This window comes from Petaurus breviceps, unplaced genomic scaffold (assembly GCF_028583685.1).
Source record: "Petaurus breviceps papuanus isolate PSGF00001 unplaced genomic scaffold, PetGlider_PUasm1.0 188, whole genome shotgun sequence".
Taxonomy (NCBI): Eukaryota; Metazoa; Chordata; class Mammalia; order Diprotodontia; family Petauridae; genus Petaurus; species Petaurus breviceps.
Genome location: NW_027185804.1, coordinates 20,942,107 through 20,960,783, shown reverse-complemented (window position 1 = coordinate 20,960,783; position 18,677 = coordinate 20,942,107). Strand labels below are relative to the sequence as shown.

The window sequence follows — 18,677 nt, the reverse complement described above, 5'->3', positions numbered from 1 at the left end:
GACTAACATCAGAATTCATGAAAACAACTTTTTGTAAACAAGAAACTTTGTTAGCAAAAAGGAAATAAAGAAATTGATCTTAATAATAATTCCTCCATTATTTTCAGGATATTTCGATATTTTAGTATATTCCAATTTTAGTTTATTTGAAATTTTGGTTCTAAAATAGTAGCATGATAAAGTACTGATTTGGTTAACAATTATACTTTTTATTATAATATTTTTGTTTCTAGGAGAAAAATATTTGTCTTAATTAGCTGCTAAAAGTTTCGTATCTTGGTCTGGATTTTATTGTTTTGGGGTTTTTTTTTTGAGAATATAGATTTTGCTCAGAAAGTAGCAAAATTGGTTTTATCTCAGGTTAAAATACTTTAAAAGTATTATCCCAAATTCAATCTTTACTCCATCCCAAAACGGTTTAACATGAAAACTAGCATAGATATCTATAGTATAAGCAATTTAGTTATAATCCATTTGATTTATGGTTAGATTTTTGTTTCTGTTTGTAAATCATTAAATAATCATAAGTCATAAGAATGAAAAAGTTTTTTTTTTAAACTTAGGGCTATGCATATATGTGTATAAGATTTTTAGCATATGTATTATGCAATATGTTGCCTATTATATGTAAGTTATGTATCTTAAAACAATAGCTATGCAGAATTTGACAGTTTTCTGACAGGCTTATTCATAGAAAAACAGCAAATCCCAGCTAAATTATATTGTCAACAGTCTTTTAGTCTTGTTTCTATAAAACTAAAGATCGTAGACATGAAACTTTAAAATTTTGTTTCATTAACATGTACTTTTACATACTTTTCTTTAGAGGTATAGACTTCTTGTGTCCAAAATTACAACTGACCCAAAATACATCTAAAATACCCCCCAAAGAATTAAATATCCACCATGAGTGATTAGGGTAACAGTTTACAAAAATGGGTCTTGGGGTAGCTTTGTCAAAGTTGTGGTATCTGCTCTTATCCTAGCATTTGCTCTTCCAAAATTCCTTGTGCTTTATTTTCTCCACACAGTTTATGATATCCAAGAAATAAAAATAATTAGATTTACTATAGTATAAAATTATTTCATTTAACATCTGTAGATGTGTGACTATATGCATATAGAAACTTTTCATTAGGTGTTCTCTCCTTTTGCTCAACTTAAGGAACCCACATTTAATTTAAAACGTATGATATTTTACTATCTTATAAATATCATGTTATGAAATATACAAAATGTTTTAGTAATAAAATTATCTGATCATTTAAAAAAATTCTGTTGATGCCGTGATTCACTCATTACTGTACCGCTTGTAAATAACCACACTAGAAAATAGCTGTGCCTTTTGGACAAAGGTCACTGTTTCAGTTATTTAATGTTAGTTTCTTAACCTATGAGTTGGCTTCTTATTTGAGCTTTGAGATTTTTGCCTGTTAGAGATGGTTCGATTTCCTATGTTCTGATCATGTTTCCTTACCTCTGGTTCTCTTTTCAGCTGCTGGAGGAGGGCACTCCAAAGCTGCAGCTTTGGATCATGGCTGCTGATGAGCTTTCTTGGCAGACGGTGCAGAGGCACACTAGAGCCTGCAGACAGACCCCACCATGTCGACGTTTCTGTTTCAACCGGGGAACCTTTTTTAAATCCAGTCAAAAAAAAAAAAATTAAAGGTAAAAACAACCCAGAAACCCAGCAAATCGCTTAAGGGGTGCAATTAAAAATGATTTTCATCCTGTCTTTTTTGCATGGTTTAACAAAACTAATGTTTACTCATTTACAGCTCAGTAAGAGGATAATGTGCTTAATGAAAGAAAAATCTACTGACAGCCACGTTTATTGCCCTTCATTAGCATTGGTGCTTAATTTAATATAGATATGAATAGACATTAGGGAGCCTGCAGGAGGTTAAATGGTGAAAATATAATAAATTAAATCAGAGATTATTGAATTTACTGTTTAGTTTCAGTGACACCCAACAGACACAATTCATTAGACTTATTCTTTGGGGAAAAAAAAAGAATAGTTCAAAGTTTCAAGTTTCATTTATTCATTTATGCAGTCAACCTTTGTTCAAAGAATATTAACATAATTATGAGATGTAGCCGGAGACACTCCTACAATTGATATGTGCACATTGTTTCCTAATGGAATGTTCCCTAATGTAAATATGGAACTTGACTTTACTTTTGACCTTGTTTTCAGTGAATCTAGTGGATAGAATAAAAAAAGAACACATTATTTCTGATATTTTGACCTTTGGAATTAAATATGCAAATTTCTAACTGTTCAGTGAGAAAGAATCTAACTCATGTTAAAAATAGCAATAATAAAAAAAATCATCCTTCGTATTTACTCCCTCAAAGTATTTTGAACATCCAGTCTGCTGTCAAAGTTCTCTATAAAACAATCTGCTTTAAATGTCATAGGAACTTTCCTATCAGAATTAGGAGCATTTAACTGCTGTGCTCATCTCAGAACTTTTCAAAAGAAGAGTAATTTCCCCCACTTTTGTAAAGCTAATGAGCAAAAGTCAACTCTGGATAGCAAATTACATAAATTCAGAAAAATTAATCTTGGAGCTTATTATAGATGAAATTGTATGATTCCATCCTTGAAAATATAACAAATTATTTTATCAAACTTGATAAAAAAATTCAAAACAGTTTGACATTGGTGAAGAAACTTGTTGCTGTGATATTTGACAAGAATTACTTACAAGATGATATAGAATTGTATTTGATTATATATATTCCTTGAAGTTTAAAATATGGCTACCTTTGTTTACTCATTCTCTGAGCTATCTGCAAGTGTAAAAACACTTGGGCTTTATTTCATCATGACCTTAATTTGATTTAAATATTCATGTACTGCTTCATTAAGTTCTTAAATTACTTTGATTAATAAGGCATTCTTGCCTTTTATATATGGATGGTGTGTTGGAATAGATATATTTAAAAACTGTTCGTAGCTAGAGTTTTAAAGAAAATCTGAACATTTTTGCTTCAAATAGCATTATTATACACATGACTAGGCATTGGGGATGATTTTCAATTTTATGAAATAATTTCTCTTTATTTTAATTCTTTTTCCTTTTAAAATCAAGTCCAGGACAACAACAGCAACAAAAAACTTCTCTGCTTTGTCTGCATGTCGTTGGCTGTGTTTCACTGTGAAATGCACTGCTGTTCTTTTAGCACCAAAATGTTGGCACACATTCCTGAAAATTTCACACCATCTCTTGCTGGATCAGCAAGCTTAACCTACCAAAATCTGGTGTTGTGCAATGGTTTTTGACTGATAATCAATCTTTATGCTGCTCGACAGTTGTTGCTGGGACACAGACTAGAGCAGGTGGCAGATGTGCTTCGTCTTTGGAGAAAAGAAATAGTAGGTGAGCTTGGACACAGAATAGCACATCACATGTCCATTAAGAAGACTTTTACGGGGATAAGTTGTCATAATTTTTAAAAAAAAAATCACTCGTAGTGAGTTAAGCTCCTGAGAAAATCAAAATGTGGACATTTAGTGTATCTCAAAAGACTTGTCTAAATGTGCATCATCTTACTCATCAAAATCAGACATGGGCTGTGGACAAGTCAGTGTGCACATGCAAATTCTTTTGAAGTTTTGGGGAAAATTCTGAGTAAGAAGGCTTTTTGAAAAATTGAAGAAATGAACATTCTGAAGTTTGCCTTAAAACAACTGGCAAAGACAGGGTGTCTTAGATGCACCTTTCCTGCCTGTGTATGAATCTTTAATACACAACTATCCCAAAAGACACTGTTCAAGATGGTGATGCTCTGATTTTTAACATTTAACCCTCTGGAGACTTTAGTATCTAATTCCTTTCAGTAAATATTTGTTGAAGCCTTATTAAGTGCCTAGAATTAGACACTTATACCAATTATACTCTGTACCATGTGGGGATACCTCAAGGAGGTAACAATCTTGTTGAGATAAAAAGAAATGAATGTGTGAACACAAAGAATAATGAAGGATTACATCATTGTGTGGGCCCTCAGAAGAAAGCTCACTTTTGCTTCTTGCATGGGAAGTCAGTAATACATAAATGGCGGTATTTATTCTAACCTTTGGATTTTTGTGGAAAAATTTTTTTTCATTCTTGGGATGAGAAAGGCAAAAGTGAATTAGTGGAGAATGCTAACAAATTATGGTTAAAATTCTAATAGAGAAAATACCATATCCCTGAAGTAAATTTAATTTCTAAATTATTGATGCCAACTTCTCCCCCCCTTCCCCAGGATCTTCACAGATGACTAGGGGCTCAGAGTATGTAATCTGTTTATTATATACCTGAAAAAAAATCCCTCTAACCAAAAGGTCTTATTAAGATCAATGTCCAGATCAAAGTTGATGTAAAACGATTAGGGGTGGAAATTCAATTATAGGGCCATGGTCACATTTTTAGGATGGACTAAATAAACATTGTAGAAGTAGTTGTTTCTGGACTGCCTTATCTTACTCCTCTTCAACTTTTTCTATGTCCTACCAATCTAGAACTCTCTAACCTCCTCTTTATTAGCTCCATTTTACCTTTATATCTTCAGTCACATCCACCACCATGCTTAGAAACAGACTTCCTCCATTTTCAACTCTATCTGTTAAAATCTCCTCCAAAGCCCAACTCTGATGTCAGCTCCCCTCAATGAAGCTTACCCCCAAACCTCCCTCCGTTAGAACACATGCTTCTTGAAGGCAGGGCCTATTGTTTTAAATTTACATATATATGTATATATATATATATATATATAAATATATATATATATATATCATGCTGTCACAGGATATTAATGTAATTGGACTAATTCTTGTTAAAAAAATAGGCATCTTTTCTTACATTTTGATATTATACATTTTTTTCTTTCCAATATCCTTCCAGTAGTGTCTTTATGGATAGCATAATTTAATTGTTTTACTGAAATTGTAGAGAGACACCCAAGAGACATCATTAATGAAGCCATTTAGAAAGTTTTCAGTTTTATACCCCACAGTTTGTCTTTATCTGTATCTTTTTTTTTTTGCTTCCTCAAGGAACATGTTTACTTACTAAAGTTCTTCAGATCAAATACCTGAGGACCAATAGAAATCTATTCACTAATAAAATAGCTTCTGTTTACAAAGCCTTATAAGGTTTACAAAATACTGCCTTGTTGTCTGATTTCCTCATAAAAGCTAGGTGTTATACCAGATAGAGTGCTAGAATCAGTAAGACTTGAGTTCAAATATGGTCTCAGATATGTACTAACTGTGTGACCCTGGGCAAGTCACTTAACTGCTGTTTGCCTCAGCTCTCTCATCTGTAAAATGGAAATATTTATAGCACCTACCTCCCAGGGGTGCTTTGAGGATCAAAAGAAATAAGCATTGTCAAGTTCTTAGCAGAGTAAGTGTAAATAGTAAAAGTTCATTATTAACAAGCTTGGGAGAGAGGCAGTACAAGTATTATCAATCCCATTCTGAATGAGAGGAAAATAAGTCTAAGAAAAATAAGTCACTTACCAGGGTCACACAACTAGTGATGTCTGAGGCAGGATTTGAAAGGTGGTGGAAAAAAATAACGGATGTGGAATTGAAGATCTTGGATTTAAATCTTAGCCATAACATATCCCGTCAGTGGTTACACTTTGGGTAGATCATTTCACAGGTTCAGGCCTCATTTCTTTGCCTTTAAAATGAGTGGGTTAAATTAAATGGCCTGACTCTTAAGGCCTGACTCCTTTGTGCCACTCCATGGTTTTTAGTATTATGGGTAGGGCTGGGAGAAATATAGGGCTAAAAGCATAAGAATTGTCTCCTGTCTTAAAAGAGATTAAAGTTTTCAAAAAAGGTCAAGGAAGAAATTGATTGGGCCCAACATCATGCTCACAATCTTAACCTGAATTTCCACTGTATGGAACAGTGATTGTTATTAAAATACTGAGTTTTGCATTTGTACTATTTCTTATAGCCCACTCTGCTATTTTGCATTCAAGGTTATAATTTATAGCTATTCATATCAGTCATGAGTTTTGTTAAGCAAAAGTGAAACTGAATACTATGAATAAGATTTTACATCTTTTATATAATGCATTGTGAAGATGCTGTTACAAGGGGTGTGTGGGGGGGAATCTATGAAAAGATTTCTCGATAATGTACCTGAGATCTAAATTTAAACCTAGAGGTTTTCTGCTAAATGCCATGTGATCTACAAAATGAAATAATTTGCTGTGACAGCTTGTGATTGACAAGAATATGTGTGAGCACGTTTAAAATAGGGCATCTTTTCTTGCTGAAGTGTCAGTGAAATGATGGATTCTCATCATTTTAATTATTGATGATTTGGAAATGTTTCAATTCCAAGACACATTCTAAATAGCAGCCTAACACATTTGCTGGTATCTGCAACCAAAAGGAAATGTTCTGTCATTCTTTGTTTTTCAAAAAATGCACTAGTTTAATGAACCTGGATTTATTCATTTTCTTACATGTTAGCCCAGTTTGTTGATTTCAGAATGGTTTTGATTAAAGCATAAATTCAAAGTTGTGAGCTACCACTAACACCATGCATCTATTGTTAATACTAAAGAAGTTCCCCAGGACTATCTATACCAAAAGTCTTCAGACCTTCCAAAGCTGATCCTAGACTTTTTGTTGTTGTTTAGTCATTTTTCTGTTGAGTATTCAACTCTTCGTGATTCCATTTGGACTTTTCTTAGCAAAGATACTGGGGTGGTTTGCCATTTCCTTCTCCAGCTCATTTTACTGATAAGGAAATTGAGACAAACAGGGTGAAGTGACTTGCCCAGGGTATACAGCTAGTAAGTATCTGAGACCAGATTTGAAATCAGGAAAGTGAATCTTCCTGACTTCAGGCCCAGCATTCTATCCTCTGTGCCACTTAATCCTAGGCTTCATCACTCAAATAGATAGGGCAGTCATTACTTGATTTAAACAGCTGAAAAGAAAGTGACTGCATTGTTTGCATGATTGCCTACAGATGTATACAGATATACCTATAGAATGTGTGGGGTCTACCTCTCTGTCTGGCCAGTCCACCTTTCACTAAGCTGCATGATTCCAAACGCAGGGCTGTTACATATAGAGTTAGTGAATCAATACCTTGGCAGCGTTTGAATATGTCCATACTTCCATGTAAATCCTAAAAGGAAAGAAGACAGACAAATGCCCATGTCCTGACCACTCTGTCCTTGTAACTAGATATGTAACCCAACAAAACATTGTCATTACACAATTGGGTTTGCATTTGAATGTTGATAATGCACAAGTTGGTAAAAGATCAGGATGTGCCCCATTCCAGAAGATCCTTGTTCACACCTGTCATAATGGGGAAGAAAATAATTAACAAAATTTCACCAATTGACAGAGTTTACCCCTTCTATGAGTATTCCTGTTTTATTAGAAATTTATTAAAGATCAGAAGATCATCAAGAAACAATGTGGTGCAGCAGAGTGAGCACTGGATTTAGAGTCAAAGGACTCTAAAGAACAAAGGTCAGTCAAATCCTGACCCTACTATTTATTGCATGACCTTAGGGAAAAGTCATTTTACTTCATTGGACCCCTGTTTCCGAAAAATGACCTCTGAGGTCATTAAATCTATATTTATAAATCTAAATCTATATTCCTACAACCCAAATAAATTAATTAGTAAAGGTAAAATTTTAGTGACAGATCCATAGGAGAAACTTCACTACATCAGTAATTATTGAGGTATTGGAGGGACCTGAAGGAGGCATGATATTTTATGGTTCTTTTTTGCATTGAGTTTAGAGTTAGCTGGAGATCTCGAATTGAAAGTGAAATAATTAGAAAACAAGTGAGAGCCATAGGAGTTCAGAGAGAGAGGGTGAAGGTCTGGTGTGTTGTAGAGGAGTTTTTTGTTCAGGTATCATTCAAACTAAATGACCTCTGAAATCCCTTCCACCCTTGAGTCTCTAAGATACTGTGAAGACTTCATAGAGATGACTTGATTTGAGCTAGATCATGCAGGATAAATCAGGATCCAAAAAGATCTTGAAAGAGTAGAGCACTGACCTGAATATACCAATAACATGAAATTCATTTGTAAGAAGTGTGAAATCACACTTGGGTTAAAAAAAACTCAGTGTCGCAAGTACACAGTTAGGCAGAATTTGTCAGAAACAAACAAACAAACAAAAACAAAAAAAAATAGGGGATTTTAGTAGGCTGAAAACTCAACATTTGTCAGCAGAGTGATGTACACAAAAAACCTAATGCATACTTGACCTCCATTAAGAGAGACATGGCTTCCAGCAATCAGGAGATGATTCAGTGTACTCCACATTTTGCCTTAGTCAGTTAACATCTGGAGCATTGTATTCAGTTCTGGGATGTAGAGTTTAAGCTGGAGAGGGTTCATAGGAGGGCTACCAGAATTATGAAGGGCTGTAAGTCTATGTCTCAAGTGAGGATGAGTTGAAAGAATTGAAGATGTTTAGCCTGGAGAAGAGAAGACCTGAAGGAGGGAGGGGGAAAATGCATGAGAATTTTCTTCAGGTATTTGAAAAGTTGTCATGTTGAAGAGTAATTAGTCTTGTTCTGTTTGGCCCCAGAGGGCAGAATAGGGAGTAGTCACTGGAAGTTCCAAAGAGGCAAATATTAAGTCTCCTTGTTAGGAGAGGAAAAACCTTCCTAACAATTTAAGCTGTCCCTAGGCAGTGGATAGATCCCTTGGCCTGGACTCAGGAAAACTCATCTTCCTGAGTTCAAATCTGGCCTTAGACAGACATCAACTAATTGTGTGACCCTAGGCAAGTCATTAACCTTGTTTGCCTCAGTTTCCTCATCTTTAAAAAGAGCTGGAGAAGGAAATGGCAAACCACTCAAAGATTTTTGCCAAGAAAACCCCAAATGGGGTCACAAAGGGTGGGTTGCCTCAAAAGGTGTTGCTTTCTTTTCCTTCCAGGTCTTTGAATGGAAGCTGGATGATACATGCACACACACACACACACACACACACACACAAACACACATATACACCTATCTAGTAGAGAATACTTTAAAGAATATTTCTTAGAACCATGAATTGGCATGGTGCATGTGGCAGGGGTGAGATAGACAATAAAGAAGCTTAGCTAACTAAAGTGAGTCTAATTTGGGACTTGTGTACAGGAGTAAAAGGAAATGTTTGGCTGGGTCTACTATGACCAGATTATGGAAGGCCTTCAAAATCAGGCAGGTGTAGGAAGTGAGGACTTGATGTTGTAAGAAGTAGGAATTTTGTGTAGATTTCTGAGCAAAGGAAGAATATGGATAGTCTGGTAACATCGTTACCAGGATGGATTAGAAAGATTGGAGGCAGGAGGTTGAGAAGGACATTGTACTAATCCTGGCATGAAATGATAGGGTTTTACAGGTAAGATGATGGCAGTGGGAGGCAAAACAAGTTTCACAGCAAGAAATGACAGTGGTTCCATAGATACATCTTTGGAAAGATAACAGATTTGTGTTTGGGCATGTTGATATGTTGAGTGTAAGGTGACAGTGGAACATTTAAGAGAAGATGTCTGATTGGCATTTAGGAGTTAACAGGAGGCCAAAGTGTTGGTGAGACACAATGGTTGTGTCTCAGATATTTGGGAGGTCACACCAAAGAGGTGATCATTGAAGTCATAGAAATGGATGCATTCATCAAGACAGCAGAGTTAGCTGAAGGGGAAGCCTTTGAAGAGCAGAATGATATAAAGGAATCAGCATTTAAAATAGAGAAGGAATAATGAGACAGCTTCATGTCAGGCAATGCCTAAAGTGACAGACAAGCTAATCTCTAAGATGGTCCTTAGGACTTCCAGCTCAGAAATCTGTCAGGCATACAGTAAGAAATGGAAAACCAACTAATCAATCAATCAGCTTTTATTAAATACCTGCTTTGAGCCAGGCAATGTGTTAAGTGATGGGGATACAAAAAAAAAGACAAAAGATAGTCCCTACCCTCAAGGAACTTACAATCTAATGGGGTAGACAACTCAGAAACAAATCTATACAAAGCAAACTACATAGAGGACAAATAGGGAGGCATTAACACTAAGGGAGATGAGGAAGACTCCCTCTAGAAGGTGGGATTTTAATGGAGACCTAAAGAAAGTGAAGGATTTAAGTAGGAAGACCAGAGGAAGGAGAGAGTTCCAGGGATCTGAGAAAGCCAGAGAAAATGAGATGAAGTGTCTTGTTTGTGGAGCAGCCAGGAAGCCCTTAGACTGTGTGTCAGGGAGTAAGGTATAAGAAGATTGGAGAGGTGGGAGGGAGCTAAGTTATGAAGGGCTTCAAATGCCAAATAAAATCTTTGCTCCAGAAGGCAAGGGAGAAAATTTCTACAAGTAACTTCCCAGTAACCTCAAATCTACACCTGTCCCCTTTGCTTGAGAAACTTGCTATTCATTTTTGAAATATTATAGTTATTTTTGCCCTAGAACTCACTGTTTATTCAAAAACACTTCTAACTTTCTTCAATCAACCTTGATATGCCTCACTGGAGCTTTCAGGTATAATCAGTGCTTTCTGCACTAGACACTTATTCCCCTCTCCTCTTGTAGCCTTACTTCACACCTCCATGGTTTTGCTGGGTAAAATCCCTAATTGGGCTCAGAACCTGGTTTATTTTAAAACGACCCTTTTAGGTACTTTCCTGTAGAGGTAGTGTATACAAATCTTTTCATGTCCTAGGGCTAGTCTTAACTTTTAAACCGAAGGAGCATCATGACTGCCATAAGTTATTTAAAAAGAGTTCATAGAAAAGTTCAGGGAAAGGGTGACAACACTTTGATTGACACTAAAGATGGGATGTTTGTAATTTTAATCAAATTTAAATTGAAGACATACTTCAAATAATATGTCAAGCTAATGTTATTGAGTTTAAAATCTAATGACAACCACTGTCATTATTAGTTAAATATAGCCATTGTGCCTGTGGCAATAAAGGATGACACTTAAGAACATGCAGAAACAAAGAGCTTGAGCATTTAAAGAAAAGGGAGTAACTAGAAACTCCACTGAACACAGGAATGTGACCTGGATCTAATCTATTTACTAAACACAGAAGCAATTGTATTGGGGGCAGATGACATAATTGAATATAACGTTATGTTTTCTTACTGTCAGAACATTTATATTTTAAAAACTCATCATGCTCCAAAGAAATGATGTGCTCTTTCATACTTAATGCCATTATCTATAACTCTCTGACAGTCATAACAACATTAATGTGCTTTCAATGTATTACCCAATTGCAAGAGAATAAGCTTGAAAAAAGGCAATATGATTTTTTATAATTTCATTGATTTGACATTTTAATCCTTGCCCTTTCCATAGTGACAGGATGCATTAAAAATGGCAAATCACAGGTGAGTGATCTTATATAATTTTATAATAGGGAAAAATCAGCTCTTTAGGTATAGGCAAAGTATATTTTTAAATGTAGACAGAAGATATATAAAGAAATTCTGGCTGTAGCTATTATCCTTTATCTCTCTTCTTTCAGCCCATCTCCTTGAAAAAGCTATTTATACTTATCCCTCTCTTCTTATTTCTTAAAGAAAGAAAAACAGCCTTCTCTAAACTGACTTCTGACCTCATCATAAATTGAAATTGCTCTCTCCAAAGTTAGCAGTTAATTCACAAATCTCATGGTCTTTTCTCCATTTTCATCCATCTTGACCTCTCTACAGAATTTTACACTGTTGCCCATTTTCTCCTCTAGGGCATGGTTTCTTCTCTGGATTTGTATGTGTTTTTTAAATGACATTATTCTCTTTTGGTTGTCTTTCCCTATCTGACCTCTCCTTCTCATTGACCTTTTCTGGTTCTTCATCCATGTCGTGAACATCAAGACTGTGTTCTTGACCCTCTTCTCTTTTCCCACTCTAACCCTTATCTCAAAGTTCCATTTGCATGGGACTCTCCTTATTGATGGAACTCAATACTCCACATCTATGAGAGGGATGGGATTGGCAAGAGCTCAAGAGAAGACAGATCCTGATCTCCTGTCTTCCTGCTTTAAGAGAGAAGACATGTAGTTCTAGGCTCCTTTTGGGGCCCGAAGGTAAGAGAAAGACTGGGAAGAAGCCAACATGTAGAGGAATCAGCACCCTGATCACCTTCCTGTACCCAGCTTACTATAAGAGATTTCAAATTCTAAGACTCTCTCTGTTGAGCTGACTTACATTGTTCCCAAAGGGAGGCTATGTTTACTTTGTGTATTATCTGGTATAAATTCTCATGTGTATACTTCTTATTTCTTTTTTGCTATGGATTTGGACAAATTTGTTTATTTTGCTGTTCACTGTGAATGTTTATTGTAGAACTGGCATTTGGTGGGAAGGAAGTGAAGTCTTTCTTTCACCATTAATGACACTCTTTTTTTTTTTTTTTTTTGCTTTTAGGAGCGGGGGAGGGCAGGGCAATTGGGGTTAAGTGACTTGCCCAAGGTCACGCGGCTAGTAAGTGTTAAGTGTCTGAGGCCCGATTTGAACTCAGGTCCTCCTGACTCCAGGGCCGATGCTCTATTCACTGCTCCACCTAGCCGCCCCCATTAATGACACTCTTAAGACACTGACCATTAATGGACAGTGATTAGGAGCTTAACTTGAACATAAAAATTATTTCCCTTAGACTAACAATATTAAAGGGAGCAGACAGATAGTATTCCAGTCTGATATACCTTCTCTCTGAGGTGAGCAGAATGGCCAGCCTCTGGCCCCATCCTCCTGCTTTCCATCCTGTCAAGTACCAAAGGCTCCCTTGGAGAGAGGTAGAGGGAGGAGAATAGAGAAATGTCTCTTCTTGCCTGTCTATGAGCCACATCTAGACAGATCTGTTTGGACATGTATAACCCACATGGGCAAAATAACACACACTACACCACACCACACATGAACCCCTTATGTTTCTATACTCTCTCACTTGGTGACCTTTTCTTTCCCATGGGTTAAGTTATCTCTTTGTGGATGAATTCCAGATCTATAAATCTGGCCATACTCTCTCTCTCCTGAACTCTAGTCCTATATTGAAAAACTCAGTGTATCCAACACAAAGTTTATCATCTTTCCTCCAGAGGTGCCCCCCCCCCACCTCTGAATTCCCCATTTACTTTGGGTGGTTTTTATCTAGGTTTGCAGCCTAAAGTCATGCTTGACCCCTCACTTCATCACACTACCTATCAGATCAATTGCTAATTCTTTTTTTTTTAATTGTTAACGTTGCTTTTATTATGAATTTAGAAACATCAGCCCAAGTGAATGTTTCCATATACAAAGAACAGAGAAAGAGACTTGTAAATGAAACAATCTATTACATAACAGTTTGGGTTTTTGATGCATTTATTAAATTTAACATGGTAGGATCAATACAGTCCTGCTTGTCTGTATCCCCTTCCAAAGTTCCCTCTGTTTTCTTCTGTGTATTTTTAGATGCTTCATGGAAGTTCTTTTCTTGCTTTCCTTTTTTTTTTCTTTTTCCATCTCTATTACTACCCTTCTACTACTTCTCACAACTCTCTCCAGCAAATAAATTTGTTGGATTAGAATAAGTATGATCAAGCAAAACAAATTCACACATTGAGAACATTTGAAAATGTGACTCATTCTGCACCTAAAAGAAGTATGTTTCATCATCAGTCTTCTAAAGCTGTGATTGGTTATTGCATTGATAAGGGTTGTTTTCAAAGATGTTTTCCTTTACAACATGCAGTGTCATGAATTGTCCTGGTTCTGCTCATTTTACTCTATCAATTCATCATACAGACTTCCCAAGTTGTTGTGAGTCTGTCCTTTTGTGTCTTATGGTACAATATTATTCCAGTACATTCATATGCTATACTTTGTTTAGCCTATTCCTGCTGGTGAATACTCATTTGGTTTCCAGTTCTTTACTGCCACAGAAAGTTTTTTTTTCTTTTTTTTTATATTTGAATATTTGATTTTAAAACTTTCAATTCCAGATTCATTCCCTTCCCCCGCCCCTGCCACCCACCCCCACTGGGGGGACAAGCAGTTCAGTATAGGTTGTACATGTGTGGCTAATGCAAAACAATAACGTAGTAGATGTATTGTAAAAGACTGACTATTTTTCCCTCCCTCCTATCCCACCTCCCACTTGTTCTATTCTCTACTTTGATCCTGTCCCTTTTCAGAAGTGGGTGCTTCCAACTTCCCTCCCCCCCCAGCCTGCCCTCCCTTCCATCATCACCCCTCACATCCCCTTCCCCCCCTATTCTCCTGGAGGGTGAGATCCCCTATTTAGTGTGTATTTCCCTCCCCTCTCAAGCCAGATTCAATAGGAATAAGGTTGACCTATTCCCTTTTGCCTTCCTATTCTTCCCCATCATTGTAACCATTTTCCCTTGCCTCTTCTGTATGAGATAGTTTGCCCCACTCTGTCTCTCCCCATCTCCTCTCATTATATTCCTCTCACCTCTTAATTTCACTTTTTAAGTATCATCCCTTCCTGTTAATCAATTGCTAATTCTTGTAAGTTCTGGCTTTACAATATCTCTTTCAGTCACACAGCCATCACTCTAGCTCAGGCCTTCATTATTTCTTACCTAAAGCATTGTGAAACCTTCTCTTTGACTTGTCTGCCTTGGTCTCCCTCTACTCCAATCTCTCCTTCACTTAACTGCTACCGAGAGTTTCCTAAAGCGCAGATGTGACCATGTCAGCCCCTACTCAACACAAGCCAGCGGCTGCCATAGACTTCCCTCCTCTCCAGTGTTTTCACACATCACTGACCTTCACAAAATCTCTGATCTGGCCACACTCGCCTCCTTGCTGTGCCCAGTGGGTTTGTACTCCTTATTCCTCCACTTTCTGCCTTTTGGATTCTCCAAGTGCCCTCTTCTTCAGGAGTTACTGCCTGGTCTCCGTAGCTACTAGTACCTCCCCATCCAAAGCGACCTTTTGTCTGCTTTGTTGTTGTTCAGCTGTTTTAGTCATGTCTGACTCTTCATGACCCCAGTTGGGGTTTTCTTGGCAAAGATACTGGAGTGGTTTGCCATTTCCTTCTCCAGCTCATTATACAGATGAAGAAAGTGAGGTCAATGAGGTTAAGTGACTCGTCCAGGGCAACGCAGCTATTACATGTCTGAGGTCAGATTTGAACACAGGAAGATGAGTCTTCCTGCCTCCAAGCCCTGTGCTCTATCCACTGTCCCACCTAGCTGTCCACTTTCTAGGTGTCTGATATATACATGTACATGTTATTTTTCCCATTGGACTATAGTAAGCTCTCTGAAAGCAGAGACCATTCTGCTTAAATCCCCAGTCTCTTCCCCTAAAACAGGAGAGAACAAACTCAAAGAGAGAAATGAGACATAGTCACAGCTACCAGTCCCAGAAGGGGAGGGCCCAAGACCCTTAGGTCATTGTCTGTTTCACCTGAACTGTGGATAGGCAGGAAGTAGCTCAGGGGTGTGGCCCTGGCCCACTGGCACCTTTCTAGCCATCGTCCAACCCCAGGTATCTCTTCAGCACATAGTCTTCAGGCTAGAACCAATTATAGACTCTCTGGTCCACATTGAAAAGCTGGATACTTCTGTTGTGCATAATTATGCCCTTCTGGAAGCAGGCTTCCCAGCTTTTTCCTCATGGGGATGGCATAAGCTCTTCCTCTTCCTCCTCCACATGCATAAAGATAGAGGCTTTATTGAAAAAATTGAGCCACAAGGATAGAAATCATCACAGTCATTATGAAGGGAGCTCTCAGGATTTCCCTACTGTCTTGAGAACAACTTTATGGATATCTCTCATCCTTACATTGCCCTCATCAGCAAACGTATCACTCCCTCCTCTCCTACCTAGAGAGCAAAGAATAAAACAGGAAAAGAAAGGGGAAAAGCAATTCAGTAAAAACAATCCAACACATTCCAATAGTAAATGCAAGGTTCCGAACTGACTCTGCAAAGAAAGGAGGGAGATATGTTTTTTCATCTCATCTCTGGGGCCTGCTTGCCCACTGTAACTGCATGTGGTTCAGATTTTTTAATTGTTCTTTATGTCTTTGTCACTGCAGCTGTTCTTTTACTACTTCCATGTTCTTGGCTTTGCTTCAGCTCATATAAATATTCCCATGCATTTGCTTTCTTCATGTTTATAATTCTTTATGATACAATCATATGCCATTGCATTCATGTATTGGAATGGGCAGTGAACAGACCACATGCAAGCAGCCTTACCAGTAGAATGAGTTAGCACAAAATCTCTTCCCCTAAATTCACATGTAGATTAGGGCATGTCAGAAGCCATTCTTCAGTCAAAGGGCATCTAGTCTTGAGACTACATATTGTGTTTTTTTTAATTAATTTGTTTGTTTATTTTTAGTTTACAAGATTCAATTCCACTATTCCGTGAGTTTCATATTTTGTCCCCCTCCCTCTCCTACCCCCCTTGGTGGCATACAGTCAAGTATAGGACCTGTAAATACTTTCACATTATACATTAGTCAGGTTATAAAGATGGATTGTATCAGATGGAATGAAAAATGGTAAAGAGGACATAAAACCAGACAAGAAAAGGAAAAAGATCAGGTATCTTGCTTCCATCTGGATATAAACTCAGTTCTTTCTAGTTCTTTCTCTGGATGCACACATTTCTCTCCATCATGAGTCTTTTGGGATTGACTTATATCACTGCATTGCTGAGAAGAGTCCAGTCTATCAAAGCTGGTCATCACACATACGTTGTGTCTGTAATGGTGTACAAATTTTTCCTGGTTCTGTTCTTCTCACTCAGTATCAGTTCGTATAAGCCTCTCCAGGTAAATATGAAGACCATCTGCTCCTCGTTTCTTATAGCACAATAGTATTCCATAACATGCATATACCACAACTTGTTCAGCCATTCCCCAATTGATAGGTACCCCCTTAATTTCCAATTCATTGCCACCACAAAAGAGCTGCTATAAATATTTTGTACATATGGGAGACTACATATTGTGATGAAAAGAATGCTCAGTCTGGAATCAGAGGACCTGGCTTCTTGCTGCTGCATCACCTTGGTTGTCACTTAACTTTTTGAACCTCATCTATTAAATAAGGGGTTGGACTAGATGGTACCCAAGATCCCTTCCAGCTCTAAATCTATGATTCAAGTCTTTGCAAATGTTCCTAATAATATCATCTGTGTGTGTGCGTGTGTGCATGTGTGTATGCGTGCTCAGTGTGTTGGTATTGTTTTAGGGTTTTCAGAGCACTTTGTGTATGTTTTCTCATTTGATCCTTGCAGCGGTCCTCTGAGTTAGGTGTAATTGTTTTCCCCCATTTTTTATATGAAGAAACAGGGGCTGACAGAGGGTAAGTGATTTCCCCAAGTTTCATTAGTTTGGTGTCCAGGATGTATAGGATTTGAACTTTGGATTCTCTGACCAATATACTATGTACTGTGCTACCTAATTGCATAAAAATGCTGTTTTAAGTAGTTTGTCACAGATTGGATTTGAATCTTTGACCTCCTTAGAGTAAATGTCTAATAGTAGAGTCTCTTGCCTAAATGATATGGGTATTTTATTCACTTTTTAAAAAAGCATAATTCCAAATTACTTTACAGAAACAATTGGAACAATTCATAACTCTACCAATGGCATAGTGTGTGCCAGTCTCCCTTTCAATAAGATTTATGTGTGAGAACCATAGATGGACACCTGGATTGCTTTGGACAGAATATCACACCAGAAGACAGGTGTCCCTATCATCTGTGTGGATGGTGGACCAAAGAGAACAATGGGCAGTGAACAGACCACATGCAAGCAACCTTACCAGTAGGATTAGTTAGCACAGAATCTCTTCCCCTAATTCATGTGTAGATTTGGGCATATCAGAAGGCTGGGTGGAAGCCAGAGTAAACCACCAAGTAGTTAATTTGTAGAGTCACTAATGGTTATACATTTATCTGTTAAGAGAAAATGGCCAGGAGGGAGGGGGTATATACTGTACACACAAGAGATGCTTAATAAATGCTTCTTGTCTTGACTTGACTTGACTTGTCGACCCTGTTGAGTAGATTGGAACCCCCATATTATAAGACTTTGGGGTACAATTATGAAGTACCCTAGGGCTTTGAGAGTTTCTACTGCAATAAAAAGGGCTACTTCGGTGACAGCTCATAGGAACTTAGCAAGGAGCTCTGCAACTAGATAAAAGAAGATTGGGCAGATGTGGGCAAAGAATAAGAATATTCCTGAAAACAGCCTTACTTAGCTACCATACATTTTTTTTTAAAGCAATTGGGGTTAAGTAACTTGCTCAAGGTTACACGGCCAGTTATTTTTGTGTGGGTGTTAAGTATCTGAGCCTGGAACCAATCTCAGGTCTCCCAACTCTGGGGCCGGTGCTCTTACTCACTGAGCCACCTGGCCGCCCCTGCTACCATACATTTTTAAACTTAAAATGTAAGGGAATTCTGGGGCTCATACAGGAAGAATCATGCTTTCCAAAGTAGAGAACATTAAGAGAAATAGCTTTGACTTTGAATTGGAAAATGAAGTCACTAGAAAAGTGAACTAGCTAGAATGTTACAGAAGCATCATACCCTCAAGGATTGGATACAGAAGGATCTATTTATCCTGAAAATCAAATTGCAAATGATCATCAGCTCTGCTGCTATCAGATAGTGACTGCCTATCCTTTGGGGCAAAAGTTCTCTTTTGTTCA

At 37.4% G+C, this 18,677-nt stretch overlaps 1 protein-coding gene across 1 annotated transcript in view; it reads left to right on the top strand.

Annotated features, from left to right (window-relative positions):
- DCDC1 (doublecortin domain containing 1) overlaps window positions 1-18,677 on the top strand; it is a 420,660-nt gene that overhangs the window by 1,510 nt on the left and 400,473 nt on the right. The window contains 5 exon segments of the mRNA XM_069091090.1: window positions 108-124; window positions 912-985; window positions 1,496-1,544; window positions 1,547-1,575; window positions 1,578-1,668. Coding sequence (XP_068947191.1) covers window positions 108-124; window positions 912-985; window positions 1,496-1,544; window positions 1,547-1,575; window positions 1,578-1,668 — 260 coding nt within the window.